The 14,122-nt window shown below is 42.4% G+C and overlaps 1 protein-coding gene across 1 annotated transcript in view; it reads right to left on the minus strand.

The window, feature by feature from the left end:
• Nucleotides 1–14,122, minus strand: part of PLPP3 (phospholipid phosphatase 3) — a 79,395-nt gene that overhangs the window by 35,300 nt on the left and 29,973 nt on the right. Inside the window, exon 2 of the mRNA XM_036352551.1 lies at nucleotides 1,269–1,426. Coding sequence (XP_036208444.1) covers nucleotides 1,269–1,426 — 158 coding nt within the window. The remainder of the gene's footprint in view (nucleotides 1–1,268; nucleotides 1,427–14,122) is intronic.

Below are 14,122 nucleotides of genomic sequence, written 5' to 3' on the forward strand. Positions count from 1 at the left end.
CTCAAGGATCTGTGAGAAAGAATTTATGATCTTGGCGGACATGATGTTTATTTATGTGTTTCATCCACATGGCTAAGGTTCAGGAGCAAAGAACAAACTTAGAGGAATACTGGAGATGTGGAATGGACAGCTGTGAAAAATGTATGACTCACAAATTATAAGACTGGATCACCATCAATTACTCTTTCCCTCCCCTGCCCCAACTGGAGAGATCTAAAACTCGGTGGTCACCTTCCAAGTAGAGCCCAAATAGGCCATACCCCAAATTCCATGAAGCTACCATTGCTCAAGATAATTGTTAAATCTTGTTCAAGTCTGATGGCACATCTCTGCATCCTCAATGAGAACTTTGTCCTCCACGGGACAATCCAGATGTAAGTCTGGACTTTACACCTGCCTATGTGTAACCCATTCAGCAGTTAAGAGTTTGCAAAGTGTTTCAATATTCATGATCTCTTTTACCCCTCCATGTTATGCTATGAAGCAAGATACTCATCCTTGGTTTTAAAGATGTAGCTCGTGGGTAGAGGGCCAGGTCTAAAACTGAGGTCTCCAGATTCCAAGTCTCATTTTATTTTCACTCTGATACCACAGACACTGGATGAGAGAACTGAACAATATGTCAGAGAATGCCAGCGGCATTGTCACTGTGATGATACGGAAGGAACCCAGAAAATGCCTGTGTTATCCCACAAGGCATTTCCCCCACCTCTGAGAATCAGAGCTCAGATTCTGGGGTAAGGGACAATTAGGTTAAAATCCCAACCCTAACACTTATTAACCAAGTGATCTTGGGCAAATTACTTTTACTCTGTGGACCTCAGTTTCTTAATATATAGGAGAAAGATAAGAACAATATCTAGACTTCATTGGATTGTTGTGAGGATGCTGAATGCAAAGTATTTTAGCAGGGTGTTTTATAATACTTTTAGTATACAGTAAGTCCTCACCATAGGCTCTGTGATTTTGAGCAAAATGACATATAACAAATTTTACCACTGGCTCATTGATGTAAACAAGAATTAATTCCTATGGCATCTCACCAATGCTATAATGAAAAGACACTGAATGAAATTGTTACTGGAAGAGCTGCTGCATATGTATGTGTGTATGTATTTAGTATTTTAAAATACCTTTAATAACGGTATTAACTGCATTAAAGAAACAGTGTTAATCAAGTGAAATTCTGATTGATCTGCCAAGTCTCTGCTGACGCAGATATTCTACAGGAAAGTAAAGACGGTGAGCACAGCAGTCTGGGCACTTACCGCGAGGATGGCAATGACGATCCCCACGGCGCAGAGCACAGCATCATTTATTGTCTCGCCAGTTTTCAGGGGATACTTGATGCTGTCATCACTGCAGTAGAACCCTCGGTGGTAAGGCTTGATGGTGCTGGTCTCAATGATCAGGAAGGGCAAGCCAGCTGGTCAGGATGGAACCATCGCACATACCAGAAAAAAAACAAAACAAAACGAGGGGAAAACATCAGTGCAATGTGGTTAAAGAATGACTACAGCAGCCCTAGCCGGTTTGGCCCGAGTATCGCCCTGCAGACTGAAGGGTTCCGTGTTCTACTGCAGTCAAGGCTATATGCTGGGTTGCAGACTCAATCCCCAGTAGGTGGCGTGCAGGAGGCAGCCGATTAATGATTCTCTCTCATCATTGATGTTTCTCTCTTTCTCTCCCTCTCTCTTCCTCTTTGAAATCAATACAAATATCAGAAAAAAAGAATGACTACACCAAAGACCACCCCAAATGACAACACTGACAGTGATATTAACTCCTTGAGAACTTCCACGCCACACATCCCCTCTCCTCCTTTCCTTACCCCTCGTGTCTAAGGGCACAGGGGAAGGCAGTGGGAGAGCCAGAGCAGCGTGTCCCCACTGCTCTACAGCATCCTGCTAACAGTTAACCCCCAATTTGTAATAATGACTAACACAGCCCCACATCTAATGATGTGTCATTATGCCTTCAAGTACATTCTTCTCTCATCTTAACCATTTCCCCTTTGAGAAGTGCATCCTAAGGTTGTGGAGCATGGAGTAGTGAAAGCCTGGGGTCAGATACCTTGAATTTGAATCCCAGACCCACCACTTCCCAGTAGTAGGACTTCTGGTTCTCACGCTACCTTCCTGGGCCTCAGTTTGCCCATATGTCAAAGGCCTGTGGCGATGACTAAGGGAGAAAAAAGCACAGGGAATTGCTAGCACCGTGCCTGGCACACGGTAGCTGTTCAATGAATACCATTTTCTGTCTTTTTCTTTCAAAGAGTCACTGAGAAGCTGGAGCAGAGTTGAGCTGGCCCCACTGCCTGCAGACCTGGAGCAGCGCCCAAGGGCACCTGAGAGCGCCAAGCTGCTAGTGCAGCTGCTGCGGGTTTAATCAGTGGCCAGCTCAGATGCCATTCTCTTAAAGGTCATGGCAGATGGATGCCATCACCTGCCAGGAAAAAAGTTCCGAATAGCCCTAAAGTAAAGGGTGAAAGGTCACAATATTTCTTGCCTCAACACAGCAACAGCCTCTAAATCAGTCTCCTGGCCTTCACTGCCTCTTACACATAGCCACCAGTTTACTTCCTGACCGTGACATTGCCTTGCTAAAGCCTCTTCAGAGGTTCCTCATTGCACAGGACGAGATAAAGTATGGCCTGCAGTTACCCATGACCTGAGCCTCCCTCTCCAGACTTAGGGTCTCCAGCCCCACTCCTATCCTACAAGGAAACTATACTCAGAGACTCTTATCCTGGTGCAGGCTCTTTTCTGAGACCCAAAGACCTATTTCTCCCCTAGCACCCAAGTTCAACACCAAGCACCAATGCCACCCCACGATGTAAAAGGTAAGTCACTGAATGTCAGGACTAGGGAAGATCATGAAAAACAGCGGGTTAATGGCCACAGACACCGCTGGTGTGCACCTACAATGTGTAAGGTACTTTACACCCATTTTTGCATCGAATCTTTCAACAACCCTGAGAGGTCATTTTAAAGCATCATTTAAGCATGGCTATCGCTCATTTTCAAGTGGGAAAGAAGAGATTCAGAGAGACTATTTAGCTCACTCAGAGTCTCTTAGCCCATCCCCAAATGCCTAAATCCGAATTTTACTTTGCAAATTGGATTTATCCCAATGTGAATTTCATTAGCTAAAAAAAAAAAAAGAAAATCCCAAGATAAGCTGTTGTTAAAAAGATAAAATTCCATTTTAATGTTTTTCAAAAAGAATAAAATTCATGTCATGCTGCCCAAAGGCCTAGACCACCTCTTCAAAAAAAGAAAAAAATGTGCCATGAACTCCACAATTTTTCAATTACTTCGGTCCAGACCGGCAGCGATAAAAATGCTCACTTTCTAAAAAGTGTATTTATGTATCACTGTGCATACACGCATGGATTTATTTGGTTTTATTCTTTGGATTTATTTGAATTCTACGGCTATTTATTTTGTGACCCCTAACTGCTTCCTGCTAGAACAACAATTTACTTTATCAAATTCATACTACTGCTTTGAAAAGAAAGAACAGCAACACACCACAGCATTGTGCCTGACCTTCTCAAAGTCAACACAGAGGGGCCCTGAAGGCAATAACCATCAGCCCTTGAAACTCGGTCTGGGCAAAGCAGTAAAGGGGGCAAGGGAGGCGGCAGATAAACGTGCTGGCTTAGAAATGGCAACAGCAATTAGCTGATCTTTTGGGGTTGGGGGCCAGGGAGGGAAAGCTATCACATGGGCTTGAGCCATCTTCATTCCACTGCCTAAACATTTTGAAATGTGACCAACTTGGCTATGAAAAGTCGCTGAGAAGCCAGCGGTATGATATTAATAGTCCACGTTTAAGTCCCACCCATCGTGATAAAATCATCCAGCTTGGTGTCTGTGCACAGCTGCAGCCTCTGTGGTGCCTGGGAGCCCAAACGTTGCTAATAAACTCAGGTAGGGAACAGACCCTGAGTTCCCTAAGTGTGTGCTGCCCCCTCAGGCTTCCAACTTCTATTTTTAATGGCGTTCACATGATAGGCCTGTAAAACATATGTTTCTAAGGACAATAAAACACATATAAAAGGGCTGTGGAGTGAGACAGAATGGGGTTAATGATCTCAACTCTGCTGCCTTCGACTTGAACAAGCTAGTTCACATCTCCAAAAGCCCTGCTCATCTGTTCAGTGGGAGAATGAAATCTAGCTTTGGGATAGCTGGGATGATGACTACGGTAATGTAGTCATTCATTCATTCATTCATTCATACAAATATTTATTGAGTCTTTACTATGTATGCTAACTACAGGGAATACAAAGATGACACAAGCCCTGCCCTCAGGGAGCTTACGATCCAGAAAGGGAAGGCACATCTGCCCAGTTAAAATCAGAACGGGATGTTGCTTCAGTTGGAAGGTGCCAGGCCACAGCATTGGTAATGTGAGCACAGTCTGGCACATGCTATGGACCCTCAGTAAATGTTAAAAGAAGGGGAAACATCCCACAGAGAAGGTTAGGAAAGAAAATGTCTGGTCAGTGCCTTTGCCCTCCCAACCTGGGAGCAATCCAAACCCTTTCTTCCTCCCTTGTTCAAGGCTTGGGAGGGTTTCCGGTTCTGATTATGTAGAGGATGACCACAAACAGACAAGAAGTTGGATCTGAATATGTTCTGTTTGTATTCCTGAAAGGCATTGAAATAGCACTGAGAAAACCCAATGGCTTTTTTTTTGTCTCCCCTACCAACTGTGGTCTAAGTGGGGGGTGATGCCAGTCAAATCTTTGTTCCAGGAAGAGAGTACCCTCAGATTTCTTCAGTGGATAGGAAAAGCATAAACACTTTCCCCAATGGGGCAGCTAGTTCTCAAGAGATGTATCACCCTGCCTTCCCTCTCCAGGTCACAGAGAAAAGGCTAGTTTTTTTTCCCCCAAAGCAGGGTCTCCATTTCCAACTTGGTACCACCTTTTCTACCAGCCACTATAGTGCCTGATCATTTCATTTCATGAAAATTCCCATTACTAGCCACTAGGAATCTAAAGGTGAATACATCACAGGACTTGTCCTCAAGAGGTTCATGGTATTGTAAGAAAGACACAAAAACAAGTGCACTAAAATATTCCTAACGTGTGACTGACATGTAGACTACAGCGAGGATACAAAAGACTACTCTGCTATGGATACTAAAGATGGCCCATGGCTGACAGGAGGCTTGAGTTGACCTTATTTGAGCAAGAGATTTCTGGGGTCCAGAGGCTAAGTGCACTCGTGAGAATTCAGTGTAGTTTAGGGATTCCAATAAGGCAATCAAGAAAACTGATGGCCATCATGAAAATACAATTTTAAATTTGGCTACAGAGCTGGAAGAGATACATAAGTAAACACTGAAAGGAAGAAAGGGAAAAATAGCATGGAGAACAGTAATAATAGCGAACAGTGAATAAACTACTATTACGTGCCCTCACTGTGCTGAGGACCCCACATAAACACTGTAGTCTGACAAACCTGGCTGCCTATAATGTTCAAGGTACTGATGGGGCTGCTGAGATGAAGGAATTTACATCCCTGCTGTCAGGTAGACCACGAGCTAATGGGAGAAATAGTTATGAAAACGAAGACATTAGGGCCCTGGCTGGGTAGTTCAGTTGGTTCGATAGAGCATTGTCCCGATAAGCCAAGGTTGTGGGGTTGATCCCCAGTCAGGGCAGATACAAGAATCAACCAATGAATGCATAAATAAGCGGAACAACAAATCTCTTCCTCTCTCTCTCAAAACAAAAACAAACAAACAAACAAATGGTAGTAGTCATCTCCAAATGGTAAATTACGGATACTTTTGCTTTTTATTGTTCCTGTTGGATGTATTTTCTAAATGTTTTATAATCAATGCACATTTGCTTTAAAGTAAAAAAGTTATTTCTAAAGAAAAAACAAAACTAACACGTTAAGTCACCTTAAGGTTCGAAGGGATTAAAGTGACTTACCAGCCACTGTGCAAGTACATAGTGGGGTTGGACAGGGCTCAAATGATCTGACTCCTAAGTGCTTTCTAAAGCAAGTGAGTCACTTAAAACAGAAGGAAGCACCTATGAGTATTAATAAGTTAAATAAAACTCAGCAAACCTTCTGACCTTTGAAGAAAAATAATGGTTTGTTTGGAACAGTCAAGGCCACAGCACTGGATACTGTCCACTGAACATTCACCATGTACCCCATGTGCTCAAGATCTAATTTAATTGAAACTCTGGAGCCAATAGCCAAGAACTTAGATTTATCTATAATGAAAGGTAGATTACCAGCTTTTTGCAAAGCAGAACCAAAAGTGTGTATACACACACACACACAGACACACACACACACACCCCCCATCTGGTGACTCCAGACCCAGACTCAAGTATTTCTCCTTCTTTTAATCAAGGATCAATTAACTTCCTATACCTCCAGGGACCTCTTGGGATGTGTAAGCTGCAGAGGAGGCGAAATACGAACTCACTGACAAACACTTAATGGGCAGAAAATCAAAGCATGAAGAAAGGCCCCTGTGTTGGGTTCGGGCCTTTGAAACTTCTTGGGCTTTGAAAAACTAACACTCGGGTAGGTTGGGTGGTTGGGAGTGGAGTGTAAAAAAACAGAGGATAAGTTTCCGTGGCCCACCCATTGATAAAGTCATGTGGGAAGTGTTACCAAAGTGACCCAGCCTGTGAGCCCTGCTCCCCTCAGCCACAGCTTCAAGTTTGCACAAAATTAAACACAGCCTCTTGCTCCCAGTGCTTGTTAGAAAGCTCTGGGTGTGGGTAGGGAAAGAGTGGGGGTCGGACACGGAATGAGAAATCTTCGCACTTTTGCATGACCCAAATCAAAGCATTAGGGAGGGGCTTCCCATCTCTCCTATAGTCCCAGTCCTTCAAGTGCCTTTTCCAGAGTTGTCCAACTTTCCACTTCTCCTGATCTGTACTTACCTTAAAATAAGCCAAGTCCAGGATCTGTGAGAGTAATAATTAAACTCACATCTGCAGAAAGCCCACACACCTACCCATAAAATAACAGCAAATGCAGAATATGTACATAAGTATCAAACAGAGTAAGTTGCTCTAATCAGGCAGCTAGTAGGACTCTGTGACAGGAATTTACCCATCTTACCTACACTATAGAGTTCTGCTCATTTTACAAATGAAAAATGGAGGGTTAGAAAGGTTAAACAGCTCATCTGAAGTGCAAAGCTAGCAAATGGCATCAATTTGGACCAGATGTTAGAAATATAGAAGGAAGATGCTGGGCTTCTGATTTTAAGGAGTTTAGATTCTACTTAAGAATTAATGTATGTATTCTAATCTCCACTATCACTGAAAAATTATAGGTCATTATTTTCATTTGTACCCAACAGAAAACTAAGGCCAGAAGTTTTATAACTTGTCCAAGCGTCCCAGGGAAGTCAAGTGGTCATGGGATTTGAGCCCAGGTCCTTCTTTCTTTTGGGTCATGTTTTCTTACTCCATGACCTGACTCTCCCCTTCTTTATAAATGTATTCCCTGTAAAAATATGACCAACTGATTTTCTTTTTCAATCACTTAAAGCCAGAATGGTCAACCCAACTACTACTTAGAGGTTCAAAATACAAATATTTATGTTGCTTGTAAGTGACAGGGTTTCTATTTAAAGTAATTAATTGCTACTTGTCTTAGAAGTGTGCAAACTTTCTCTGGTTTACAATATTTGTCCAGATTTTCAGACTGGATACAATCCAGATGAGACAAAATTAATGTACTATGAAGGTGTTTCCCACCTTTGAAAGGGGCTGCCATGAAAAACACTTGCTGTTGGCTGGGGTGAGCATGCAATCCTCTGGGTCTAGAGGTTCTCTTTGATACATGCTCAGTTCTTCAGCATTGGAAAGTTCAGGGCCTTTCTTCACAAAGAGAAGATTGGCAGAACCGAAAGTACCTACATCAAGCATGTCAAACTCACAGCCCACAGGCCACATACGGCCCACAACAAATATTTTTGCAGCCCAGCCAATATAACAGTTGTAAGAAACGTTTTAATAAAAATTTTGTAACTTAATTTTTACAATATCCTGTCATACATAATTATTAATAATGAACTACAACGTTTGCTAATGACTGATTACTATAATTGTGTTGCATTCATTTCCCTTACGCACCTTACACACCATTTCTCTCCACTAATACTAGCAGTGAATGACTTGTTTGGTGTACGCAACAGGAAATATTTCACTTTTGGAGAACAAGAAAAATAGGTTTATTTGCGTTACGCTTATTAATTTGTGCAGTTACTCAGTGTCTGGTATGCTTAAGAAAAAATATGAATTTTTATTAAAATGTTCTATTATTTTATGTTAATGATTACTCATTTATTTCAGCCCTTTGTATTGAGCATGTCTCTATTGAAATAAACCTATGTTTCTATGAAAATTGAAGCTTTTGTTTTTTTGCGGCCCACGTAAACTTAAACCTTGTTTATTTGGCCCGTGTTAGCCTTTAAGTTTGACATGTTTGCCCTACATGGTAGATGTGAAGAAACTAACAGCAGGTCTAGTCCGGTCCCTAGGTTTCCTGACCTCAGATCCAAGGTGTTTAGACTAAACTGAGTACTGGGAACTGTGTTAGGTGCTGGGGCCATAACTGCACTATTTTTGTCTTTTCAATTTCTTTCTTTTCTTTTCTTTCTTTCTTTCTTTCTTTCTTTCTTTCTTTCTTTCTTTCTTTTTTTCATCACCTTCTGCACTATTTTTGAGTTCCTCAACTTAGGAAAGTTTCAGGTTCCATGACAGAGACACCTGTCTTTAGTTTAATCATGACTATGAGAAAGAAATTGGATGGCCTTTCTTATTTGAAAATGCTTAAAGTGAAAACACTTTATTCCTTAAAATAATTAATATCCGTTGCCTTAATACCCCTAGCTCTGGCTGTTTTGGCCATTTTAGCTGTTTTTTTAAAGGACTGCCATATCCACCAGGAACTGAAAACAAACTGATCAACAGCCATGGCTCATGGCTTTCCCTGAGACAGATCCAGGCATCTTTTGTAGCTATTACATATTTCCCAAATGGAATATTTTATTTCTAGTGCAAATACACTGCTCCCAGAGCCAACAGGACTTGTGATTCCTATACCCCAGGTAAACCTGGGTCATCTCCCAGACTTCCTTCCTCTCTGTTGATTCTGCTTTTAAATAAGGGTGATAGTAAATTTACATTCATTGAGCAACTGTTATGTGCCAGGAGTTTTGGATACATCAGTTGGCTTAACTCACAAAATAATCCCAGAAATTAACTAGCACACAGCCCAAAACCTGAGGACCAAAGAGATTCTAATTTGCCTCCGTGTCCACTCTGCTAAGGGCCATAACCAGTATATGTAATAGCTACTCTGACTCTAAAGTTCACTCAGAGATGTGGCCAACTAGTCTTTCTTGCTAACTACACATGAACTGTGTCCATGCAGATATTAGCAAAGCTACAAAGCTTGGGAAAGTATATATTGACCTTGAACAAGGATAAAAAACAAGTTCCTCCTAAGATGTTGAGATGGATTTCTGCAGACCCAGCCACACTCTGCCTCAGTTTCCCTTATGACCTAAATAAGTTCATTTGCAATAGGGTTGTGCAGAGTGAGGACACCGCAAGAATCACACTTGTGCACAGGGCTTTATAGCTCTTACATAAAGAATCACAATTGATCTTCCTACCAACTCTGTGAAGTAATGTTTTTAACATCTGGACTAAAGTACCACTGACAAACACCTATTCATCCTTTAAGACTAATTATCTTTGCTCAGTTATTTATTTCCAATTTACCCATGAACTTTGAAGTCAAGCAGACAGGATTTCACTTTCCACTTCGATCAGCTGTCATAGTCACTGTGTGACCTTACGCAAGTCACTTTACCTCCTAAACTTCATTTTCATCCCTGCACAATAATTTCCAACATGCAGAATTCATTATGAAGACTAGCTGAGACACAGTTAACATATCCAGTAATCGCCTGGTTCCCTATATGTTTGTTCTTGCTCCCGTCAATGACAGAAAGCTCTTGAAAACTTTTAGAGCAGAAATAAGATGCAAAGTTCTGTCAAAATCTCACTGAAGTGGCCACAGGCCTGCTAGTCACTCCCCAAAAGCAATGTGATCCCAAGGGAAAAGCATGCTCATAAAATCCTATAATTCCAGGGACTTGGGGAGGATTGTATAAACAGAAGGGGTTTCAACAGTGGTTAGCAGGCCCTGGCACCCTGACTCGGAGAAGAAATGTCATGGCAGGAACATCATTCTCAAAGATCACAGGAGGCCGAATGGGAGGTAAAGCTCTAATAAGGGTGGAGAGAAACATTTCTTTTTATTTTTCCAACAGTTAAACATACGTTCGTCAGTATGCATGCCCCCATCCAAGCTATGCTGCCCAGGTGTACACAAAACACCAAGTTCACATGGCGGTAAAATAAACATCATGTGGACTGGCAGGACATCAGACACTGGGGAAGGTCAAAGTTTGAGATAGTCAAAGGCAGAACTGGAGCCAGATGCAATGCCAAAAATGAAGAGTGGACGCTTTATTGGAGGCGCTGCGAGAACATCGGGCTGGTCGGCCCTCCAAGGCCATCGGGGCATTCCAAGTTCTTCATCAAAGGTCACAAACTGGCAGCCCATGGCCAAATCTGGCCCGCAGAGATGTTCTGATTGGCCCACCCAGGGTTTAAAATTCTTCAAATTAGTTGTTAACGTTTAATAACGGGAGGTCTCACATAACATCCAGCTTCTTCAACCAGCTTTCATGCTACGCGGCAATGCAGGCAGTGGTAATCCTGGCTGCACGCATTTCCCACCCCAGGGTGCTGACATTCCCTACTGTCTCCACCACAGTAAGGCTGCATGTCAGTTGCCATTCTTACTGAGTTTTTTTCCTGTACCTGGTCTACACCAATCATTTATGTTAAACTGCCTGGCCCCTGTAGACATTTGGCTTTTCCATCCATCCCTGCTCTAAAGAATATGGAAGTCCTTGCATAAACCCATAAAAATAGAAATAATGCCCGGCCTGCGTGGCTCAGTGGTTGAGAGTCATCCTATGAACCAGGAGGTCATAGTTCGATTACTGGTGAGGGCACATGCCCGAGGCAGCCAATCAATGATTCATCATTGATGTTTTTATCTCGCTCTCCCTCTCCCTTCCTCTCTGAAATCAATAAAAATATATTTAAAATAAAATAAAATAAAAATAGAAATAACTAACTATTGATTCAACTGTGTCCTCCATGGTACATAATGGCCACATTGGACATGTGTGTATAGATATGTGCATATGTTTATGTATATGTCTTTTGGGGGGGGTGTTTTCTTTTATGAATTTAAAAAAGTATTTTTTTATTTTTTAATTATAGTTGACACACAATATTATATTAGTTATAAGGATACAACATAGTGATTAGACATTTATATAACTTATAAAGTGGTAAGTCTACTACCCATTATGTATATGTCTTCATCTTAACCTAAGACTGAGTCCATCTATGTTTTCCATTATAAATCCACAGACTATGGCAAGTCACCACTGCAAAGCAGTTAAGAATATCTGCATTTTAGATATGGGCAAACTGAATTCAGAAGTGAAGTGACTTGCCAAAGGTCTTAGTTAGTAAAAAGGATGAGGGTTAGAAGCCACAGCTTAACTACAAAGCCCATACCTTAGCAAGTTTACCCCATGTGGCTGGCGGTGGGTGGAGTTATCAGAGAGTTCTACTTTTAAGTCAACAGCTATTTAAAATAAAAACAAAACTGCCTCCTTCCGATAGAAGCTCATGAATTCTAAAGAGTAAAAGCCAAGTGACTAAAGCCCATCAGATATTTATTGGTATTACACTCTAAATGGAGCGAGGCAGTAATATGCTGATCAAGTTTTGGAGCTACAAGAGATCTTAGATGCCATTTCCCTCCATTTAATAGGTGGGAAGACTGAGACCCACCACACTCTGGCATCCTAATTATTCCCTCCCTGTACGTCTCCTTCACTAGCTGAGAGTCTTTTCAGAAAAGGGTCCATATATTTTATTTGTCTGTACCTCCGGCACAGAGAATAATTCCTGGCACTTGGTGGGAGCTCAGCAAATGTGTTTTGAATAAAGATAGAGGAAACAAACTAGATGTAGAATATCTGACTCCACCCCTAATGCACTCGATGACCTGTGGATTCTTTTTTCCCTTTCTAAATTCTGAACTCCCCCTATCTAATCTCTCTCAGACCTCAAATCCTGTTTTTTAAGACAATCCCCCAAAGCAACACAATGCCACATATTCTCATGAAGGAATAATTTATGGGGAACTCCATCAGCTTCAAAGTCTCAGATGGGTGGTTGAGTAGGATGATCTCAATTGTCAGCTTCTAGGCCTTTTTCACGGAGTGAAACTACCAGACAATAGTTGGTAGGGCAGCCCCAGGTAAGCTGAGGAGGCCACTGGTCAGTGACTCAGCAATCACACTCCACCCTGCCCAGCGGCCCCAGGGCCAGAAGGGATCCTTATCAGCCCACCCTCTAAGCCATTTCCTGGGATCCTCTCCAGAATCTCTGCCCTGAAGAAAGCGCTAAGTCAAAGAGCACCAATCTCAACAAAGCAAACTCAGAGCTGGGTTTGAAAACCAGTTTTGCCACTTGTGATCTAGGCAATCTTCCGCAGGCTGCTGAGCTTCCCTGAAGCCCAGTTGTAAAGAGGGTGCCAACAGCCATTCACGTGGTAGGCATTAAGGCTGTGACATCTCTGGCCTCCCAATCCAGAAAATCTACACCCAGCTGTTTACAGGATGCCAATCAACCGGCTTGACTGGTTTCCTCAAGAAAGAGGCTGAACGAACCTGGACAGAGCTGTGTCAGCTCAGAGCAGAGGACTGTCACTCAAGTGAGGAGACTGGAGCCGGTCCAGTGGGCTGCGAAGTAGACAACCCTCACCCCAGGAGCACGCCCCCCATTCCCAGCCCTATCAATGTTCCTTTTGTAAAACACTGAAACCTTCTTCAACTATGACAGCTGCCACCTGCACAAATAATTCAGGGATGTAATTTTGTAACTGAATACAAGCCCTGAAAGCTGAAAAGTTTGAAGTCCAAAATAATCCCTTTGACCTTCTGCTTAAACACTCACTAATCACTTTTTAATTTGTAGTTTATTTCCTCTCTCTGTGCTGTCCTCATAGGCTCCATTTTCACTTTAGAAGTATCCAGGGAGTGAATGGTATTACAAAACACCTGATTAAAGTACAAGTCAAACTTCTTTCCCAGACATCTGAGGCTCGGTCCGTGCCCGGCAGAGTTTTACACATTGCACTGGGTGGCAAGAAAGTGAAGGAGAAGAAGGCTGCTTTGAACGAAGGAACTCCTCCCTGAGAGAATTATGGGCTACAGAAACTAATAAGACGTGGTCCCCGCCCTGGAGGAATGCATACTGGTGGGGAGATGGGGGTGCGGGGAACAACGACAACAACCCATGATGCAACATGACAGGAACTCCCATAGGGGCATTTCTGAGATGTTCAGGGAGGACGTGCTCGGCACATGACCTGCAGGTGGCAGGGATGCAATACCAGTTTATCAACTAGCCCGGTGAATGCATTGCAAACATTCTTTGTTATCTTTGAATGGCAATAATGCATTTAAGGCTACACTACAAGAAAAAAAAATCCAGAATGGGAAAGCCCCGCCCCCCCCCAAAGTTAACAAAATTGTTGTGTTCCACCTTCATCCCCTACCCAACTTTAAAAAAAAATTTTTTTTTATTGATTTCAGGGAAGAAGGGAGAGGGAGAGAGAGACAGACACATCAATGATGAGAGAGAATCATTGATCGGCTGCCTCTTGCACACCCTACACTGGGGATCAAACCTGCAACCCAGGCATGTGCCCTGACCGGGAATCAAACCCTGACCTCCATGTTCATAAGTCGACGCTCAACCACTAAGCCATGCTGGCTGACTCCTTACCCAACTTTTAACCTTCAGGACAAAGGATAAAAGTAGTTTGAAGGAGCCCATCTGATTCTGACAACATAGATGCTGAAAGCATGAGAAAAAGAAAAACTGGTAGTTAAAAATGTTGTTCAATCCAGAAGACAGTTCTTAATTGGGGGAAAAGGTTTCTGCTTTAAT

Source organism: Myotis myotis, unplaced genomic scaffold, assembly GCF_014108235.1.
Source record: "Myotis myotis isolate mMyoMyo1 unplaced genomic scaffold, mMyoMyo1.p scaffold_m19_p_2, whole genome shotgun sequence".
NCBI lineage: Eukaryota > Metazoa > Chordata > Mammalia > Chiroptera > Vespertilionidae > Myotis > Myotis myotis.